Source organism: Amblyomma maculatum, chromosome 8 (genome assembly GCF_055883805.1).
Source record: "Amblyomma maculatum isolate TAMU_Amacu chromosome 8, ASM5588380v1, whole genome shotgun sequence".
Classification (NCBI taxonomy): Eukaryota; Metazoa; Arthropoda; class Arachnida; order Ixodida; family Ixodidae; genus Amblyomma; species Amblyomma maculatum.
Window position 1 is genome coordinate 121,260,123 of NC_139351.1, and position 23,060 is coordinate 121,283,182.

Sequence of the window (23,060 nt, forward strand, 5' to 3'; positions counted from 1 at the left end):
GTCCGCACGAGGCAGCGGAGGTGGCTCAGCTCGGAGGCGAAACGAAGAGGCGTCCGTGTGCTATGCGATGTCAGCGCACATTAAAGATCCCCAGGTGGTCGAAATTACTCCGAAGTCCTCCAATACGGCTCCTCTTTCTTTCCACTTTCACTCCACCTTCGGCCCTTCTCTTACGGCGCGGTTGAGGTGTCCGCAGAAACAAGTGAGACAGTTATCGCGTCTTTCCCTTCCTATAAATCAATCAAAAAAAGAAAAGAAAAAGGTGGCTCAGCTACAGAGCCAGGAGCAGGCCTGTGCATTTTCTTTTCCTTCTTCCTACAGCCACAACAACAACTCGATTGATCAGTTTCGCCATGGACAAAGTCACAGAAAAGGCCAGTAGACAGGCTGATAAGCAGAAGGAGCAACATGCACATGAAACCGACAAAAACGTGCCGCCCGATTACAGAAAAGCCGTGAGAGCTATGCAGCTAAGCGGTCCGCTAGCTGCTCGAGTTCCCAGTGCGAGTCCTCTTCTGCAGAGCCTAGGGTTAGGAATGTTGGCTAAATATCTACACCAGAGACAACATACAAAATACTCAAAATAGAGACCAAATCACTCTACTTTACCAACCACATTAGCGTATTCATTAGGATGAATAAACAAGCTACATATATACTTTGTCTGTCGACGTCGATATATAAACCAAAGCACAACCAAGATAGATAGATAGATAGATAGATGGATTTATTGAAAGGAAAAGGCAGAGAGGTTGGCCGGAATAATTCAAATCTGGCCTGCTACTCTGCACTGGGGAAGGGAAAGGAGAAAAGAAAGAAGATCATGATGGGTGACGATGTGGGAGAAGGCATATGAAATACATATCTACAGGCACAGTGGCTTGCATTACAAGCGCGAATCAAGTTCGCTGGCGCATAACAAACGGCAAAGAGCACGCACTGCCTGGACACCCTTCCCCTTGTCCTGCCAAGTGCCCAACAGCAGTTCTTCCGACAGAGGCCTCTTGTCCAAACGCTTTAAGGAAGCGGCTAGCACACTTCTTTCGCACACATATGCTGGGAACACCAATAATATATGGTCCACAGTCTCTGGGATGCCACAAGTTGAGCATTCCGGCGAGTCCACATGTCCAATTAAATGTAAGTACTTGCGCGTGAAAGCCACATTTAAACGAAGTCTGTGTAGCAAACATGCCTGATAGCGCGGAGTATCACGCGGAACATAAAATTTCAATGTTCGATCTAGCCTTCTTAGACGAATGTGTCGGGCGTCTGGCTGGGGCCAGTAAGCTGCTGTAGCATTCTTCATACAACTCGTAAGAAGGCAAGTTGTATCCTCTCTTGAAAAAGGCACGTCTGTTTGGAGGCCATTGATGAGTGCGGTTTTCGCTTCATCATCGGCTTGTTCATTCCCATGGAGCCCGCAGTGGGCAGGGGCCCATTGAAACAGTATCCTGTGGCCTTGCAGCTGGGCAGATGTTAGGAGCTCCATAATGTTTAGTGCCAGGGACTGGTAGGCAGTGTGGTGTAAGGAGTTTTCCAAAATTCGCAATGCTGTCTTTGAGTCCGTGAATATACACCATTTTTGAGGTGGTTCCCCACATATGTAGCGAATAGATTCCCGAATGGCTGCAAGTTCAGCAGCAGTTGATGTAAAAGTATGTCCCAAAAGGAAATGTAGAGTCGTTTTCTGAGTTGGTGACCACAGCTGCAGCGGATATCCGTGCTGACACAGATCCATCGGTGTATACGTGAATATAATTAGGATATTCTGACCAGATGTGTGCCAGAGTGAGTTGTTTGAGTCCACTAATTGGCACCAATGATTTCTTTAGTATTCCGGGAACACGAAGGTGCACCAAAGGTTTATCCATTGTCCATGGTAGTTGGGCGGAACGATATGGGAGGGCATATCCTGTCGGTACTTGCGACTGATGGCAGCGGAGTGCCCTTGTAAAACTGCAGTCCGGCCGCTCATTCAGAATTTTGCTCAGTGGGTGAAAACGGTGTCTTGTAAGTACTCGCAAATATACACGAAGTGGTTCATGCGACAAGTATATGGATATTGGGCGAGCATGTGCCTTTTCGATTGTGCCTTTGTTAGAAGTGCATCTGGGCAGCCCAAGGCATATTTTCAGTGCCTGCGCTTGCACGCTCTCTAAAGTCCGCAAGCAGGAAATGCTCATACTAGATAGTACTGGGAGACTGTATCGGATGTAGCCTACAAACAGTCTCGTAAAGTCGTATTAAGGAGCGCTCACAATTGGACCCCATTTGATGCCAGCTATGAAACGAAGTACATGGCAAAAATTAATTAGCTTTTTCTTCACCATAGTAATATGTTTCGACCAAGATAGTCGGTGGTTAATAATTACTCCCAATTATAATTACGCCTGGAGACGTATGGTATTGCGACTCCATGACGAGTAATCAGGTAGCGGCTGACACATTTTCCCGTGAATGCGATCACTGCACACTTTTCTGCCGCTAAAAATAAACCTTGACGCTATAAGTACATCGATGTCAATGACACAGCTCATTGTAATCTCGCACGTAGTTGTGGGCGCGTCGAACCAGAGGCCCAGATGCAGATGTCGTCAGCATATGCACTTATGTGGATGTTAGTTGGCAGTTCACTCACCATGCCAGTTAGCGCAACGTTAAATAAAGTTGGGCTGAGGACTCCTCCCTGTGGAACTCCACGACCGACCTGAAAGCGGGTAGTATCTCCTTCAGGCGTAGTCATGTAAACAGAGCGGCCATTGAGATAGCTCACAGTCCACAAGTACAGCCGGCCACCAACTCCCACATCGTCAAGTCCATCAAGAATAGCATCATGGAGGACGTTGTCGTAAGCTCCCTTTACATCTAAAAAGACAGCAGCTACTAGTCGATGGTGACGCTTTTCGTGTTCTACGGTCGCCACAAGGTCGATGACGCTGTCAATGAAAGAGCGTCCCCGGCGAAATCCAGTCATCATATTCGGATAAAGATCATTACTCTCTAGAAACCACTCAAGTCTTGCCAGCACCATTCGCTCCATAACTTTTCCAACACAGCTTGCTGGCCGGTATGAGGTAAGTTCGAGAGGGGGCTTTCCAGGCTTCAAAAGAGCAACCAGGCGGCTAATCTTCCAGTGTTCAGGAACAGTACTCGAAGCCCGTATATTATTGAAATAATTCAGCAGTGCAGTTCTTCCATCCTTGCCTAGGTTTGATAAGGTTGAATAAGTAATCCCATCAGGACCAGGTGCAGATGAATGCCGACAAGAAGCAAGAGCGGCGTCTAATTCAGCTATTGTAAAGGGCACATCGTATTGATCATTCGGCGAAGGTGGCGCATAAACCTCTGAAATTGATAACTGTGTCTGGTTTGTGCCCACCAAGCTACCACAAAGCGGATCATAAGCGTAGCCAAGCAGCCATTGCACCACAGGCATTTTTATTTTTTTTTCAACATTTTTCCGCTGAGTTGGGGGGTGAGGGAAGGGTGTTGCTTAGAGTCGTGAAAATATGATATATAAGGTGAAAGCCTTTAGTGGCTCATATGACTCGCCAACGTTATTAGCTTGTCCGTCCGTCCGTGCGTCCGCGAGAAGTGTCTCACTTATTCGCGAGATTCCACGAGATACCGCGAGACTGTGACGTCATGACCAGTCGTGACGTCATCATGAAGTCACATTCGGTCACGTATAATAACCAGAACTGACGTTATCATGACGTCAAATTCGATCATGACATCATGTCATGACCGATTACATTATCAGGCGATTCACTTACAAAGCTGAGCCCGCCTGGCGTCCAATCCAGGTTTGCGTGCTGTGCCCTTCATTTAGTGCTTCCTTGAACGCCGCAACCACACAGCATACGCAGTGAAGCAGACATCAGCGGCGTTTCAAATTGATTTACAGGAAAGAATGAATGAATGAATAAAACCTTTATTTTATAGGGATGGCTCTCGGCCGCTGTTTGGGCAATTAGGGAGTTAGAAGAGAAGGGAGTGTAGCTTAATTCTCGCTTCTTCAGGGGTCTTCAATCTGTTTCTCGTTGCTTGCCATGCTGCCGATCTGCGTGCTATTAAGTCGACCTCTCTCACACTACTCGAAGCAGGTCGCTCTCACATACTGCCATAGGTGGCAATGGCATGTTGTATTGCAGTGCTTGATAGTATCTGATGTGCTAGGGTGACCATGTCATCGTGTTGAATATGCATAATTTTGCTTCTTCCTCGTGAAAAAGACGCACATTGCCATATAAAATCTTTTAGGTCTGCACTGTTCCTAGTGGGTGTAGTGTTTGAGTGTTTCGTGTCTGCCGAGAAACCACTTCTCAAGTATGCGTTGTGCAAGCTGCGTTTGTTATTACTTTGTTGAGAAGTATCTCTTGTGGTCGAGTCAGCCCTTTTGTATTGCCAAACATCGCCGTTAGTGTTACTTCATATAACCTAAGCCTGCCGTCATGTTGTGCTTACTGCCACACCCAAACTCCATACCTGACCTGATACACACAGAAAAGAGAAGGCGCAGTATCTGTCGTAATTCTCTGCGGACACCTGACCCGGGCTGTAAGGGAAAAGTGGGAGTGAAAGAAGAGAGAAAGCGGTGCTGGTAGTTAAGGGCTTGGGACCACAGAGCAGTAAAGGCTTTCGCCTCGTAGCATCTTAGAGATCCAAAGTGCCCCCTAGAATTTTTTTAAGAACAAGCAACAAAAGAAAAAAAGGAGAAAGGCAAAAAGAAGCACAGGAGGGGAAAGTTTCGGCGCAAATTTTGCTTCTGGAAGGGCTTTGTGGAGTTACTAGCATTCAGCTTAAAGGCAGACGAGACAAAGTTTTTTGAAATTTTGTTTTTGGTAGAGACCACTTTTATGGCTCATCCCGACTATGCTAATGTTTCTCCAACAGAAAACGTATTTGTTGGGAGAAAATTGGAGTAATCACTCACTTCAAGCTTGTGATGCCAGAACCAGCACATTATCATCTCTTGTAAGAATGGCAATCACAATCTGGCTTGACATTTTTGTATAGTTTTTCATACGAGAACAGCTGTTGGCAGCAATACTTATGTTCCATTTTTTGGTGCCTTCTTATAAAAGCTTCTGATGAAAGCAGCCTTTTTGTCATGATGCTGTGACTTATCAATACAATTCAGTTTGCCCTCAGTGTCCTTTTAAACATAGGGCAAAGGGAAGATTGTGGATGAATAATCTAGCACCTTGTGCACCTTTACTGAATTTTTCATTTGTACCTCCTGAACACAATTCTAACAAGAATACCCAGTGTCTAGATGTCCTATTATTTTTTCAACATGTGCCCAGTGATAACTTTCAAAACACCCTAGTCGCAAAAAACAAAACAAAAAACAGTTGGGTTTCCAACAGGTTCCAATCCTAGCAGTATTGAGTTCTTGATAGTCCACAGCTTTTGCAGCCAGCGACTTCACCACACAAAACAGCTGCACAGTAAGCTTGGCTGCCAGCTCACCACTCTTGCAATGCTGGCTGGGCATGGAGCAGTCATAACTATTCACACCAAAGGTCCACAAGCACTTCTGATAATAATAACTGGTTCACAGAAAGGGAAAGGTGCAGTATCTGTTACACTTTTTTGTGGACACCTGAACACCCCCCTCCCAAGGGAGGAAGCTGGGGCTGAAAATGGAAAGAGGAGCTGTAGTGGAGGGCTACGGAGTAATTTCGACCACCTGGGAATCTTTAACCTGTGATGTCAGCACATTTTAAATATCCCCAGGTGGTTGAAATTACTCCGACAAAGTGCTCATACTACTGCAGACAAAGGTGCGACATGTTCTAAGGGCTTGGCTATTGTTGCAGTGGTTTCCCTGTGAAGAAACCTTTCCTTGCCAGCACAATGCCTCAGTATTCCACATCTTGGAGGCAGTAGTTACCAACTCACCGTTGCAAAAGTTCCAGGAAGCCTGTGACACAGCTGCTTGACAAGTACCCCACCTTTACCCGCCAGAAAGCATACAACATGGCTGCTCATGATGCTTGGTGCAAGGCACACAGCCTTGAAGCCCCCTCTAAACCTGTCCTGAGGTGGGTAAATCTCAGCCTTGGTATATGGGGGAAGCTAAGATGTTTCAAATGCTCTAAACTTCAAACCTTTGTGACAGACACAGGTGCCATCAAGAATCTAAGAATTCTGGAGACGCCATGCTGAAAGTTGGTCAAGCTATTACGATGACACTATAACCAATACATATTCCAAGAAAAGTGACAACTACACAATGGCATACTGAAGTGTAAGAAAAAGACAAACGAAAGAAAAGAATGAATTAGTTTTCTATTTTGTACAGCACATAGTTACAATGCAAGCCATTTAAGTCAAGGTCACTCACACGTGGTATTCACATTTTTAAACAGTCTTTTTTTTTAACTTTAACTATTAACTTCATAAACTTTGCACTTACAGAAGCTCTAAAAAAATAAATATAAAGAGAGTTTGTTCCCATACACCGCAACGTCAATCATCTCTTCATTGACGTTATACACATACGCGCTTGTGAAAAGAATGTTTCTGGAACATAGCTGGAAGTTGGCCAAAAAGCAAGGTTGACTCATTAACACTCACAAAATCGCATTTGCTACCCGAAGCAGGAGCATCTAGAAGATGGGTGTGCCACGGAATGAAACAACCTTCGTTCATGCATCGCATAGCTGTACCGCACGTAAAAACAACACAGCTAGCTCGCTGATCAAACACAAATATAAAACTCCAAATCCCACCGTCGTTGCATGGTATGGTACTTGAACGCTGTGGTTGTACAGTGCACACAGAATTGCAGCCTCTCTAAATACTCACTCCATGTGTCACTTGATTCCGATGCACAACTATCACATCCAAAGCTAAAAGAGTGGCGCACTGTGCCAGCTTGCTCACTGGCTGGCACTGTGTGTTATGCAGGGTCCGTAATTCAAGTTTTTGTCATTTTCTCTGTGTCTGCCTTCATTCGATTGGTGGAAACGCTGGAACTGGAACTGGTGGCAACCAAACTGACATCTGGTCCTGGTGTTTCCATCAATCGGGTGACTCTCGACACCAGGGAGAAAACAACACTTCTGAAAACGATGCAAACTCTGAATACAGACCCTGTAGGGCAAGTTTTCAGGATCTCTGAACACTTGTGGCAACCATTTCCACATTCTTATGTGTATCATGGCTCATCTTTGGTTACAAAATCAGCAAACCCTGCATCCATCGTCACAGTCTACCATGCTGGATACGATAATTGAGCACTTAAGCCCGGAGTTATCTTCAGGGGCATAACATACAGAGGCAGTGAAGTACCAGAAAAGATCTCGTTTTAGTATGAGGTTGCTTTCTGAAACGCATTAAGTGCTGTTGAGTGAACAGAGTGAAAAGATGAGTGTAAAGTTTGTGAATACAGAGCAGTCAAAAAACGGAGCATAAAGTCTTCCCAGTTTTTTTTTTCAATCACGCTTCCAATGTTAATAACTGCATATGGGCACTCACGATAATTGATTGTCAGATCTTTTGTTGTGTTGGTGCTGTGCAGTAGCACACAGCACTTGCAAAATGGTGCCACGTACGCTGAAAGCACTGTTGACAATGTCACCGATCACATATGTGCCAAAAACTAGCAGAACCAGGCAAAGCAGTCACAATGCAAACACATACTCTTTCCGTGACGCACTTCTTTTGCGGCATTTGGCTGTCAATGCGGATTGCTCTTCGTCACAGAATAGTGATGCCCATGCCGAGATTGACGGCAGAAACTGTAAACTCTCGCATCATGCACTCAACAATCTATTGCAACATGACATGATGGGCCACTCCTCGTATGTTTCCAATGAGCGGCCATTTCGTGGCAGACTGATGAGGCAGCAGAAGTCTAGCTCAGAGGATCTGGCATAACCCCTGTTCCTGCTGCACTTGGCGGACAATGCGGCGTTGTGGCACAAGGGCATCTCCACCTATCCTTCTCTCCCCCTCTCTATAGAGAGGTGGGCTGGGTGCTAGTTGCGGGGGTTGGGAGCCACCTATCCTCCTCTCCCCCTCTTTATAGAGAAGTGGGCTGGGTGCTAGTTGTGGGGGTTGGAAGGCCATGGCAGCCTCTATGACTGAGAATTTGATGTCCTCGAGCTTGCAAAGCAATGTCTTGAAGGTGGGCCGCTCTGCTGGGACCTCGTGCCATGTATCCCGCATGACTTCGTACAACAACGGTGGGCAGTCCAAAGGGCATGACATACGATAGCCGCCCACCACCTGGTGAGAGAAAGGAAGAGAACATCTGAGTACGGCCTGTGGGATAGGAACCACCTAAAAACACCATTACGACAATTATGACCCTTGGCAATACAAAATATAAGTGCAGCTCTTTACATCACAGAAAACATGGCATCTTTGTTGTCGACAGCCTGTGCGAGAAGCATGCACCCGTTCAGTCAATGGTACAGCCCTATAGTCCACAGTAGTGGCAGCGTAACCTAGCAGACAATCAAAGAAACTTACAAAGGCGAATTAAAATACAATTTCCACACCTGTCGAGCAGCAACAGTTAACAGTAAGCCAGAGAAATATGAAAACAAATAAGACTGCAATTAAACTTGCTTCTTGATGGTTTCTTGGTAAAATGTGTTAGTGCTGAGTTTTTGAACGTGAAAAAGAAGTAGTTCGAATTCGCTTATTCAGGTTTTCCTTTTTTTTTTCTATAAAATTTTCTGAACCATAATTGACCTTGGCTCCAGAATTTAGAGTCAAAATTTCGTTGTCTTGAAGATTTACAAGCTACAATTTCTGAATGCAAAGAGGAAAATGAACGACAGCAACAGGTACTGCAGTTACTACTGTCGAAAACTGACGACCTCGAGAACCGCAGTTGACGCTGCAACCAGCTCTTTTGCGAAGTAAAAGACAACTATGTTAACGAGTCTGGTGTAAAATTTTAGCACAGGCCTGAAATTAGTGTTATTATTAAACCTGCATTAACTAAAATTTAACTGTTTATCATTAATTCCAGAGACAATACCTTGAAAAAAGAAATGATTGTCCTGTCATAAGAAATCTATTGAGGTATGGAATATAAGAACCCACATGAAAATTGGACAAGGGGTTCCCAAGATACGGCTGTCCTAAGTAGTCACACTAGGCTAAAAATTAATTCTGAGGAAATTGCCATAGAAGGGTCAGAGAATGCCATATTTCTTGTTCGTTGAGATATCTTAATGAAACAGTTAGGACCCTAGGCTCATAGCATGGACATTTGAATAACTACTAAGTTTTATAGAGCTGTTCAAGCTAGTTCTCAAGTTACAGGAGTATAGGTTTATCCTTATTGGTCACATGGGTCCAAGCATGGAGAATTTGCAGAATGTGTTGGGATTGTGAAATTCATTGTGGTAATTTATTTATAGAAATTACAGGGCAAGGCAAGGCACTTTTTCTAAATTTCCTTGTTTTATAAGTTCCACTGCAACAGATGTAAGGACGCTGCAGCATCAATGCAGTCATTGCCTGCGCGCTTCGCCATGTGGACGACATTCGCTTCCGTGCACTGCACGCGTGTCGCATCATGAGTGACCACGCAATGCTAAAGCACGTGTAACCCCTTCGTCTGTCCTTCCTCACTTCCATTCTACACTTCTGCAATAACCCCGCCAGGGTGGTGCAGTGGCTATAAGTGGCAGAAAAGAATTGACGAAACATTTTGAGAGATGTAGGGCGATAGAGGTAGTGGTGGTGGAAAAAGACTTTCCTTCTGACTTTATCTACAGTTCCAATTACATTTTTTTCCATGCTGCCCACAGCCACAGGATGGAGGGATTTATAGGAAACCATTACAAGCTCTTCTTCAATCCCTAAGCAAGTGTAGATCACCTCACAAGAAAGGGAGAAAGGGATGCCCTGAGGCCTTCCGGAAGTTACATTAGTAATGGTAGAAAGATGGCTGTCGATGAAAGTGTACTGTGTACGATCATAGCTAAGAAGCAGTGAATCCATGACAATAATTGCGGGTCTAGAGAAAAGCAAGAAAGTTTAGCCATGAGGCATTGGTAAGGAATGTGGTTAAAATCCATAGAAAAACTGAGGTAATGACATCTGTTTGAAATGATGAGTCAAGGTTTATGTGGAGGTCATTCGTGAATTTGAAAAGCTGAGTTTCGCATGAATAGCTATTGGATGTTGGTACAAGAAGAAAAAGGAATTTTTTTCGAGACGATTAGCTAAATTGGAGCAAGTTATATGTTTATTAAGTAGCTTCGAAGCTATGCATGTTAGCAAGATGGGATGATAATTAGACGGATCAGAGCGATTTACTGCTTTGAAATGAGGTACAACTCTGCCTATCTTCCACTAGATGGGATTTGGCCACTCGAAATAGATCACATGGAAATGATTTGGAGGAAACGGCTGGATAGTTAGGAAATTTAGCAGAAATGTTGCCAGGCCCAGGAGCACTAGATATCTTTAAATTATCAATAAGTTTACAGATTCCTTTGCCTAGGATACTAATAGGTGACATGAAGGATAAATTTAGGTTCGGCAATGTATAGGAATGTGTACAGTTGGTTCTTGAGTGAAAAAAGACTAGAAGTATGCATTCATATTACATCCGAACGAAGCTCTTTTGGAAAATGACAGCCATTGCCATCTAATAAAGAGAGATTATGTGCGCCACTACAGCCAGGAGTCCAGAGCTTTTATGGGTCGTTTCGTGGGATGTAGAATAGGTCCTTGCTGTCAAAGTTACGTTTAGTACTCTTCGGCAACTATGATTTTTCAGACAGCTAAAATAGTGTCACCCTAAATTGGAACCCTTAGCTTTCCCTAAATACCCGTTTTTAAGCCACTTTGACAAAACCTCCTGAGTCACTTTGAGGGTTGAAATGCTTTAATTTTTTTTTTTTTTTTTCAGATTCATTGCCGATGTTTTAGTATTTACTGACTAAACAGAATGCCCTTCATCATTAGCAAGACTTAGCAACTTTTCGGAGTAACAGTCCATTAACAGAACCGTCTCCACTAGTAGTGAAGAAATTCATGAATTATGCGCACCGAGGGAGAAGAAATTTGTGAACTGCCTCGCAGTGGGGATATCCATTTTCGCTCACCGACAATCCAGTTTGCTGGAAGGTTACATGAAATCCTGTTGTAGTAACGGTAATGTGTGCGAAAATGTCGCCCAACGACTATAACGTTACAAATAATAGTAAATGTGACAAAAAAAAAATTAAAGAATCTTTACCTCGTGGTGCTCAAGGAGCGTATTTCTCTGGTGCGCCAGAAGTCATTTCTTAAAGCCGGGCTAGCCTCCCTAATCGAGCGTACAATACGACCCATGTCGTAGAGCCAAGGTAGAGCTTTCAAACCAAGCGCCGATCGCGGCACCACAAAAAAAGGAACAACGCAAATAGCGACAAATGGATAGAACTGCTAGCAACGTTGGCTACAAAAGCTTTGCAGTAAGAGACGATCTACTTCAAGGAGTTTCAGTGTTGTACTGTTTATATTAAAGCTATGCTTTCAGGCTTCAGCCGGACTGCTTATCACTTGTCAATTTCCTTGCAGACTGAAACGACTGATACATGTCTGAAACTCATGGAGGAAGCTGAAACTTAATTACGTAATCGTCGCAGTACGCAGGCGTCCGGAAAAAAAAAAAAAAAAAAAAAGCAAGCGAAGGAAAAAAAATACGAAATCGAAACAAAGATTATTTTAAGGTGACATCGCAAAGACATTGTTAATGAACTCAGTGTTTTTATAATAAAACTAGCTCTAGCTGTGTTTAGAGGCATTATTAAGCAATTATTTTTAAATTATATTTAGAAAACTTAATTTAAATTGTGTTTAGTCAGCCGTCGCCATCCCAGTCGTAGTAGTAGCCATAGCAAACTGGGACTGGAGTAGCCGTCGTCAGTGTATTTGCAGAGTTCGGGAATCGGGACCGTCTTGTTAAATGCAAGCTCAAGTACGGAGCCGCAAGTACGTGCAGTAAACAACACGAAACCACTGCGTAAGTTCATGGTACGATGTCATGTAAACCTTGCAATGCCCAGGTAGTACGCCACGAACAGTATGTTCCCAGTCTGCTTCAGTCCTCTGCTCGCGCTTGCAGTCGCGCCTTTGTCATCTGTGTGGTTACTCGGAGTCAGTGCTATTGGCCTGTAGCTCTCCAGGCACTCTTTGTCCCCGGTCCACTTATATAGGGGCTTGATACTTGTTTTCCTCCATTTTTCTGGGATTTGTGCATCAACTACCACTTCTGTTGGCTGCTGATCAGTCTCGCACCGCTCCTCTTTTCCTTCGGACTCAGGGTCACCTGGCGTCCCTTGCATTGTGCACCACTACTTTCGAGGATTGGGATACAGACTGGTCCTGTAAATTCCTTGACCCCCGAGGCTGCTTGCTATGCTGTTGGGCTGTAGGTCCGCTTCGTCTCCACCTATCTCCGTAAACGCTGAGACGCCTGCTGACCTGCTGCTCTCAGCTCTGACATCATTTTGCGGTTAAAGACGTGGATGCACGACTGACCAACTCCACTGCCTCCTTGCTAAGAAACCCTCCTAACTTCACTGCCAATTTCGCATTACCGCGCCGTTCTCTCTTTAACCAATACATAATGCTCTAGGCACGCTAGCGCACTAGGGCATTAGGTCTTGGTAATGTGAACAGGGCAGTCGCACACTTGTCTGTGCACTACTTTTGATGTTACCTATCTAACTGAGGAAAGGCAATTTCACTGCCTGTTTCTTTGGATCAGTGAGAAATGAATGCGATCAGCCTTTTACGTGATGATGTGGCTTCAGGACCGTGTCTTTTTACTTCCATATTAGATGAGAGCTGAAAAAGCAAGGCACTAAGGAATGTGACTCTATAATTCCCTATTTTCCTTAGCCTCCAAAGTCTGGAATCGAGACACAGTTTGTTGAACCTGGCTCAGCCCTGTCATGTTGTGAATATTGTGAATGTTACCATATGAATGTACTGTGTCACTGTGCTGAACTCCCCATTACATGCAGACCAATTGCAATAGCATGATGTACAGCATCAATGTTGGCCATGTTTTTGCAACAGTTGTCAAAGAAATTCACGATGGACTCAAGTTGAACTCCATTCGAAAACTTGCCAATTTGTTTGATTCATTTCTAGTTATTTTGACCATGGGCTGTTTGACTTGTATCACGAGTGGAATAAGAGGATTTTTAATTCACTCTGGGGAAATTTCAAATACTTCCACAATCCTCATCATGAATTTCGAGCCTTGTTTTCATTCTGACACCTTATTTTACATGCTTTTACTTGCCTCTGTATGCTTTACCAGACTAAATGACCCATCAGAATTTTCCACATGTTCGGATGCCCCTTTTTGTCTGTAGTCCGAGGTCCACTGCTCACATTATTTTGCTTGCAGGTATCGTCCAAGCTGCACCATGACAAAGCCACAGCCTCGTAGTTCTCGTGGTGAGTGGCCTTTCTGTCTTCAGCTTGGTCTCGGTTGTTTGTAGCAAATAAAACACATGCCCCATGTCCCACATTGGTTTCAGAATTACTCGTTTGAGAAAAATGGTGTCATTACTTGTATTATATATGCTACAGAATTAGGAAGAAGTGCAGAAGTGATCATTTATAACAGTGGTTCTCAGCCATGGATGTCTCAGGGACCACTTGTAGATGCGTGATTCCGTTCTCTCAACGGTAGGGTCCTCTGAGCAGCGTCACCTGGCGACACAGTGGAAATATTGTAAAAATGAATAAGAGCGCATTTAAAGCCTGCTGTACTCATTGCCTCAGTGGCGCAATGGATTAACATTACTTACCTGACCTGAGTACTTAGCGAATAAAATATAGTTCGAATCCGTGTTTGCAACTTTTTTTTTAATTTGTTTTTTAAATTGCAACATTACAATAAGCTACCAATATCTTTCCTGGGGGGGTGTTCCCCTTTAGGTTACATCATTTCTTTTTATTTCTTAATAGCCACAAAACCAGCCGTGAACATAGCCACGAGACAACAGCATGACAACGCTAACACTATTTAATTATTTTCACCGTAATCATTTCCTGCCTTTATATAGACCGTTTACAGCGAGTAGTTCCACTCTTCCCTAACAGGTGGCGCCACGAGGACGGCCGTCATTGCTGGCCTTCGGAACGCATCGGCGCGCAGTGCTAACTGCTGCTGTGTATCTTGTGTAAGAATACCAGCTGACTTTTAAACAGCGCTGCTTTGATGCAGGTGACATCTGTATTGTCGAAGTATTCTGTGAGGAAGTAGAGCTAATGACCCTGTTGTTTACTGGCGGAAGAACAGAAGATGCTTTCTACATAAGTTGCACATCATGGCCTAGGCAACCGTTTTTCTGGGAGACGTATCGCGAGTTCATGTTCCTTTCTGGGACAAGAAAGCGCCTGTGAATTCCAGAGAATGCCTATACCTCACGCCCCAGCTCATTTTAGCACCGGCAGTAGCCATGGGAATGCGAGAACGACCGTGACGTTTTCTCAGGAATTGGATATTGAGTCTTTGCACTGCTGCCGAGTTTTTTTCGCAAGGCGTTAAGAGGTACCTTCACGTTGCTATTAATGTCTATGCAGTTATACGAATTGATTGCGCAGAGACGGAAAGTTAGTGTGGGCATGTAAGTGAATCTGTTTGCTTTAATTAGGTACTATTCCCTAGGATATGCGGGATCCAAAAACCCAGGCGCCCGTGTTTTGTGCGATATCAGTGCACATTAAAGAATCCCAAGGGGATGGGAATTTCCGCAGTCCTCCAGTCATAGCCTGAGTCGCTTTGGGACGTAACACCGCACAAACAAAACCAAATTTTAATTAGACAAGTACTGCTGAAATACATCTAATAACTGCTGCTTTTATGAAACTAATGCATGGGCCAATGATGAAATTTACCATGATAAGATTTTTTTATATCCCCGCTTGCTTCGGCTGCGTACCGTGCGTTCTGAATTCCAGTGCAGTTTTCAGTCACCTTCGCCCGAGCGCAGATGAACGCCGCTGAGCGCCTGATGCAGCCTTCAAGCAGTGTAATAGTCTTTTGTAGCCAGGTCGTTTACAGGAGATAAAATTATATCTTATCAATTTTCGGGGATTACACGCGCGTCCATATTGAGCAGTAAGTATTGTGTACAATGTTAAATGAATATTCATAATGTGTCTCAGCCAGCATAGTCTGAGCATGCGATCGCCCTTTGCGCAAGAAAATTAAAAAAAAAAAAATACGTTTGAGGGAATAATCAGTTTGTAATCTATTCAGTTTTACAGAAAGTCACGTTTTCCACAAAGAGCACTAGAGAGGGAATTGATAAAAAAAAAAAAGCAAAACAAAAAAACGAGTCGACGGCTGATGAGTTTGTCGAAACGTTCTAGCCAATGCAGACATTTAGGAGGACGCAATAAATGAACTACGTGGTTAAATTAAACTTTTTTTAGCACCTTCACATACTATAGACATTCACATGAAGTTTATTGCCTGTCTACAAGCTCGTTGTCCCCAGCGAAAGCTTGTACGCCGCGCCGTGCAGCCGAGTACCAGCGTGCCGGAAGCCGTCAAACCAGAAGGCCAGAAGGCCGGCGATGGCGGAAGGGTCACGTGATCAAATATGGCAGCGCCCATGCGCTCGCGCTGTAAAGGGTCTATAGTGAGTGTGTGTTACCTTTAGGTTGCGCTCAGACACACCTCTTGGTAACAATCGCTGTTTAACCCGCTGAGAGGCAACCAGTGACGAGAAAGAAGTTGCGGGACCCTACCGTTGAGGAGACGGAATTGTGCCTTGTAGACCAGGGTTGGGGATGCGGAGAGAAGGTGGGGGGGGGGGGGGGGGGGACCTTGTGAAGTGATCTTATGTGGACCGCTGCCTCAGTTCCGAGAACAGGTGGCGGAATTGGGATTGAGCCAAGGTTAAACTGGCCCCTAAGAAACGCGCACTTGATAAGTCGACGTGCCACGGCCTGCAGCGGACGTGCGGGAGAGGGCGCCGGTATGCGTGCTGCTTGAAAAGATTTACTCCTCCCAACACTGCGCTGCTCGTGCCTCAAACATCTGAGACAAAGCTTTGCATTGCATCCCCATTCAGTAGCGCAGACAGAGCTCGAGTTTATATTTAAAGTTTGGAATATTCGTACACCCCTAATTTTTAGCAAGAACGAAGTCCTACAGGGACTCTGATCATTTTTGAGACTTCGAGATGCATTTTGGCTGGCAATGTCGCAGCGGTTGTACACCCTTTCTTTCTGTTAGGGTTGGCGCTCAGTGACCAGAATCAATTATCATCGATAATCTGTTGCGACAGCGTTATTATGTGCAGTTTATTTTACTACAGAACACATAGTAAAGCTGACGGTGCTGCGATTGTTCATTGTCATGCCCAGTATAGTATTGTTTAAAGTTGTTTAAAGCGGTAGTGTTATAATTTGGTTCAGCTGTATATCTTTTAGCTAGTTGGGATGTGCTTAAATTTGTGAAGGAAATCCACTTCTAGTTCTGATGCTGAAGTTCTCTGTGGGCCACTTCGTTTAGTTTTCTGTTGTCCAGGATGTTGAACACTATGCTGGTATCCACTGAAGCGGTATAAAAAAAATAAGGTTAGGTTGCTAAAGCATCCCTGAACATCATTCACTTTAAAAGGAGGCCAAGAACATCAGCCCATCAAGCAACACATAGCTCCAGAATAACAGATCTGCTAGCATTTCTGCCACAATTTTTGCACCCAAAATGGGCTTATGGTGCAGGGGTATTAAAACCTTAGGTGTTTGTTCCTGCATGTTACCTTGAGCCAGCATATTTTTATATATATATATATATATATATATATATATATATATATATATATATATATATATATATATATATATATATATATATATATATATATATATATACATATATACATATACATACATGGTGCCTTGAACGGAAGTTGCTAAGATGCTATGAATGGAAAGGTCATTCCCACAAAATATCATGAACTGTCTAAGGATAGCGCTAAGAAAAAGGAGGATATATATAATGTGTGTACATGCATGCATGCGTGCCTGTGTGTGTGCGTCCATGTGTGCATGTGTGTGTGTGTGTTTGTTTAGTATCCTCACTGTTCTCCTTTTTTTTGGTGCTACCCTTAGATGATTCATAATACTTTGTGGGAATGACCCTTCCGTTCGAGGCACCATAGCTGCTCAGAACATTGTTTGGCCTGCAGTTAGTTTTGTTTGTTTCCTTTTGTCTCTCAGTAGCCTCACATACCAACTCAAAAGCTTAAAATGCTTTGTTTCAGACCTAAACCTGTTGCATGGACTCATTTTGCGCTGTCATTTAAAAGTCCATTGTAGTCTCCTGCTCTGCTAGCGTGGATGCAAGCTGAAGATTTAAACATAGAGTATGAGCCCAAAGCTCATTTGGTAGCACGACGGCAGTGCCACTCTTCTCTTCTCAGCTATGTATCACGGCCTACGTTTTTTTTTGTGGCTGGGCAGCATCTGTGCGCCTGTGCTCTTTGTTCAGTGCAGTTGGGGCGTAGCGGCACTAGTTTAGAGTGCTAATTCGACGTGCATGTTGAAACCCATTTTTGCAATGACAGACGCAGCCCCACCAAAGCAGAGGAAGCACGGTCCGAAGTATTGCTGTGTTGTGGGGTGCCACAACAGTGCATACAACACCAAGGGACGCGACCCGCCTGTGAAACTGTATAGATTTCCTGGCAGGTGGTACGAGACAGAAAGGCGACAAGCGTGGATCACCGCAGTAAGGCGAGTTAAGTAAGTCCCTAAAGCTCTGTATCGCTTTCTGCTATGGCTGTTTCAGTTACTCACTTTTGGTTGTTGCTACTACTTGAACCGGTCGCAAGACAATGCGCGCACCTTACTACTGCAGAAAGGTTGCTCGTACTTGCTCTCGCCTCTCCCCACGGCACGAGTATTGTGAAAGTCATGTTATGGTTGCCTGGTGAGAACATTGCATTGTGAGTCCCCTTTTTTTTAGATGCAGCCATTGTAGTTGAAAGTTCGCACAATATTGGCACCGTGTTGGCAATAGCTAACCAAACATTGGACCACTGCACTTCCAACAAAGTGCCAATCTTTGGTAATGGTTTGTGCTTCCTGGGGAAGTTTAACAAATGTTTACTCTGTTAAATCAACTAAACTGCACCTGTTGTCAAAGGCGTGGTACCTGCAATTTATAGATTGGAATACCAGTTGCATGATATCAAGACAGATCGTTTTTAATTTTAACAAACTTTAGCATTGTTTTGCTTATTGCTCTCTTCTTTCGTGCTTTGTTATGGTAGTGTCTTAACCTGTGACTCTCACTGGCACTCAGTATTGTCCTGAGCTTTAGAAATACTTGCTACCTTCAGAGATTGTGCACTTTTATTTTTTCTCGTATCTGTGTACGATGTATCTTGACCACTGACAGCAGGCAATGCTGTTTCTTTCTGGCGCAGTCCCGACGGAACTGTGTGGATGCCAAAAGAACATTCACGAATTTGCAGCGCTCACTTTGTGGGCAATTGCAAAAGTGACATCAGCCAACATCCCTCGTACGTCCCGACCATTTTTCCACCAGTTTACGGAACAGGGGCAGCTGATCAAGAAACTGCACAAAGGTACGGAACCAAAAAGACGAAACTGCCAGTGGAGACTGCTACAGCCTCACGTTTTCTAATTCATTCTGCTGACTTCCCTTCATTGTGAAATAACTGTGTCGGCAAAATATAAATAAATAAAATCGGCATTAGCATGCACGTAGTGGTTTGACTGCACGGCAGGTTGACTCGTAACCTGTAATTGCCATTAACCATGGCTTTTAATTATAAAATGCAGGTGGCAGGCATCTTCCAACCAGGCAGTTTCATCCGGACAACATAATGAAAGCACATCCGATGAAGCAACAGTGCAGATGCCAGAATCCCCTGTTCTGGACGGTTTGCGTTGCGACTTGAGCATAGTGGAATTCAATGGTGCATCTTGGGAAACGAGCGCCACTACTCCTTTGCCCAACGGCACGAGCAACGGCACGAGCAACATCACGAGCAATGTCACGAGCAACATCATGAGCAATGTCACGAGCAACATCACGAGCACGAGCAGTGTATGTGGCTCGGGAAAAGATCATTGCACTCCAAAGAGAGACACTGTAAGGACGCCTTTTGATTAACGGGGTGCCCATATACGTAGACAGAGCTTGAGACCAGTGCAAAGAAAAAAAAAAATTTATTCCAATATACTGTCTTTTTATGCTTTCAGTTGTGTCATGCAGCGCTGAAGGTTTGTCTAAATACTGCAACAAATTTTCTGCTCCATTCTTTCAGGCGTGCCAAACAGAAGAATTTGCATCCTTGGGAAAGCTAGCTGTACTAGTCTCGGCAAGAATTGGCACTGAGGCATCTACACAAGTTGTGCACACGGAAGTGAGTCACGCAGTTCGACAATTAGTTTTTGTTCCTTATTTATTGTGTCGAGCTGTGTCACTGCCTTGGTGGTAGCACCTAAATCGAAGCGTTTTTTTTTTTCAATTGCTTGCATTATTGAGCAAAACTCATTTTTAATTTGTTATTCCTGCCTAACATTATTTCTTTTCTTTTTTTATAATGGTGATGACCATTCGTGTTTTTTTGTTTTTGTTTAGTGGATGAGTTTTGTTGCAGGAAAATGCAGGCATTATTTTCTATTTTTTATTCGTCTTACCCAGCTGCATTTCCTTTTTCACTTTATTATGCTTTCTATTTCTTCTCTCCTGAAAGTTGCAAGCACAGTTGCAAATTGGAAGCGAGACGGTGGATTCCATGGCTTTGAGTCCCCAGAGAAAAAGGTGAAGGCACTGCAATAGTATTTGTAAGCTGTGACCCTGCAAGACTTATTTTGTTGAATGTGTTGCCTCCACCTAAGCACAGATACAATGTTAGGTCTAGAGCTGATAAGCTGCGCTTGTTTCTCAACATGCTCAGACTTGGAATGACATACTATATGTTATATATTAGAAAATTTCAAATAGTAAAACGAGTAATAATAATAATAATAATTGGTTCACAGGAAGGGAAAGGCACAGTATCTGTCACACTTGGGTCTGTGGGCACCTGAACCGCGCCGTATGGGAAGGGAAGAAGGTGGGAGTTAAAGTGGAAAGAGAGAAATAGGAGCCGTAGTGGAGGGCTATGGAGTAATTTTGACCACCTGTTGATCTTTAATGTGCGCTGACATCGCACAGCACATGGATGCCTTTTCGTTTCGCCTCCATCGAAACGCAGCCGCCGAGGTCGAGTTCGAACCCAGGAATTCCGGACAGTAGTCGGGCGTCTTACCACTGTACCACCCCGGCGGGGCAATTCAATTATTCGAAAAGTAAAATACATAGAGTATATAGGAAATTATTCGAACTGAATCCTGTATTAATAACTTTTAAAATGCACTTCAAATTATTTGCACAAGGATCTTGGCGACGGTTCTGTGTGTAAAAGCATGCGTCTTTTTCTGACCAGTGACATCCCCCGTAAATGTTTGATGGAGTAAGGAAGCTATGCCTTTCTGTATAACTGATAAATGGCTTGTTCCTGTATGTCTGTGTGCATTTAATTTCAGTGAGCACGTTTTTTTCGTTAGTCTGTCTAGGCTGTAAAAGAACAGGACCAGTCTAGAAAATAGAGAATTGGGATCAGTGCTCGAGTTTAGAGGAGTGAATAATAGGAAAGCCAGCATGCATGAAGTAACACGTACCATGTAAAACAGTGAGTACACTTGCATGCAGAATATATACGCAGAGCTTCTGTTAAGCTATTCGTGCTGTGGCTTCCGTTTATATTTCCATGCTGAACGTTTTCGCAAACAAAAACTGCGAACATTAGGTTTGCATTTGAGCTGGCCGTCACACAAGGGAAAGCAATGGGGCAATTTCATCACCACTTTCTTTTGCGCCGGGGTGGTGCAGGGGTTGCGGTGCTCGACTACTGTGCCTAAGGACGCAGGATCGAATCCTGGCCTCGGCGGCCGCTTTTCAGTGGAGGCGAAAAGCAAGGCGCCCGTGTGCTGTGCGATGTCAGTGCACGTTAAAGAACCCCAGGTGGTTGAAATTTCCGGAGTCCTCCACTACGGCGTCTCTCATAGCCTGAGTCGCTTTGGGACGTTAAACCCTACAACCCAAACCAAACTTTCTTTTGCCCAGCTGTTTAGTAGCTGTTCAGACTATCATCATTGTTTTTTAAGTGGATCATGTGAGCTTTCATAGATGAATGTTTCACTCAAAAGCAGGAAATGCAGCTTCAGGTAGTCAACATTAAGTGCACATTGGAAACAGGGTTAAACTCTGTTGCTGCTGGTCTGAAAGCATCTTCGGATTACTCATCACCGACACAACCTGTGAAAGAGAAACTAGGAGTGGGATGTCACATAGGAATTTTCTGCTGTTTTGAAGATGGAACTGCATATTTGAAACTGGCCTCTACATGTTTCCATCAGATGGAAAAGTTATTGATCAGCCTGTCACATGACAACATATATTTTCTTCTTGTCTGTATATCTGCTGCAGTAGTTCAGGTGCACGATTGAAGGAAAAAAAATGGAAGGAAATTTTTTAATATGATCACTAGTGTTCCACGAGTGTGCTCACATCACCACTAATTATATAAATATGTCACACGTGCGGTACAACAGTGCATGTGGTTCAGCACGGCTCACATGGCGGCGAAAAGAAACATTTATTTGACTCCAGATGGAAAGGTTATAGCCATCCATAACGGGTGGTGTCATCAGCTCAGTCTGAGTCGAATGACAATGGCTGGTGCTGTCCACTCAAACTGAACAGCACACTTGGGATGCCGTTTTTTTTTTTAGTGCAAGCAGTGCATAAGAACAGAAGCAAATGAGAAAAGCAGTCAAGTCTGGCTTTGCAGTCAAATGTGAATCTGTTTGACAACCTACAATAGAAGTGGGTGGAGTCCTTGCATTCAGAGCACGCATTTCCAAAACTTCAAGCTTTTCTGTCAACTAGCCTGCTTGGCCATGCATAAATGCAGCTTTTTCTCTGCTTCATATATGTTATCTCCAATCCCTAACAATTTTCTTTAATAAGGTCTTCTTGTCAAAGTGTGCTGCTTCGCTTCACAACACTGAGAACATTACATATTTTAAGGCGCATAACTACTTAAGTACCACATGCCTTGTCATAAACCGTGGGCCTGACAGAGTAGATGTTGCCTGAAGCTGTGGTAACAGGTAAATATTGGAACATGAGTGTGACTACTGGGGTTCATCTGTGGAAGTTCAATTCTGCAGCAAACAAAGGCTGTGTGCTCATCAATTATCAGCATCACTGAATGAAGAACTAAAGCAGAAGTGGCTTTTGCATGTTTCATAAAAGACCGGAGCCTTGCGTCTCACTGTCAGTGGCTGGTCGAGTTGTCCGCCTGACCTGTGCAGGCATCGAATTTCCTGCAGGCTTCCTCCAAATGTTTATCTACATACCTGAGCCATATCTTGATCACATTGTCATGACACAGCATATATTAGTTGGGTCAGATACGAGATCTTCATTGTGTTCATTGGTCAGGCAATATAAACGGCCAGTTCAATCGCCTTGCGCTGCCCTAAACTGCTAATATGTTCCTATGATGAAAAACTGTATTTGAAAGGCTAAAACTGAGGGTGTGTTGTGTTGATCTACGAATGTGACCTGTTTGTAGGAGCCCATGCAGCAAGTCCACCTCAGGTAAACGAGATCAAAGGCCACGGTCCGGACAGCATCGGCGTAGGCTACATCGTGACAGACTCTCCACACCTTGAAGTTTTCCTGTTTGAGTGAGGCCATGCCTTTGCTGCAGTTTCTTCTACAGCAGCCACTTCGACAGCAACCAGGTAATTCACCGCCTGAGGGCCCAGCTGCTAAAGGCAGCAGAGATCTGTGCGCGTGCTGTCCAAAACCTACAGTCGGATCAGTTTATACCTGCCCTCTGCTTTTATTTTACTTCAAGTAATGGCAAACGTGTATGGTTATTGCCTGCAGCTGCCTTTATGTGAGCCTGTTAGGTTGACTTGCATGAACTGTCGGTAAGTGTTTATGTAAAAAGGAAAGTCAA

General features: G+C 44.0%; 1 protein-coding gene across 1 annotated transcript; it reads left to right on the forward strand.

Annotated features, from left to right (window-relative positions):
• The first annotated feature begins 11,959 nt into the window (after positions 1 to 11,959).
• LOC146182379 (uncharacterized) lies at positions 11,960 to 22,834 on the forward strand. Its single transcript, XM_084575993.1, has 8 exons — positions 11,960 to 12,052; positions 13,391 to 13,440; positions 17,574 to 17,751; positions 18,438 to 18,599; positions 18,817 to 19,129; positions 19,305 to 19,403; positions 19,737 to 19,804; positions 22,668 to 22,834. The coding sequence occupies exons 1-8, from the start codon at positions 12,009 to 12,011 to the stop codon at positions 22,765 to 22,767; spliced, it is 1,014 nt and encodes a 337-aa protein (XP_084432119.1). The 5' UTR covers positions 11,960 to 12,008; the 3' UTR covers positions 22,768 to 22,834.
• Positions 22,835 to 23,060: the final 226 nt, after the last annotated feature.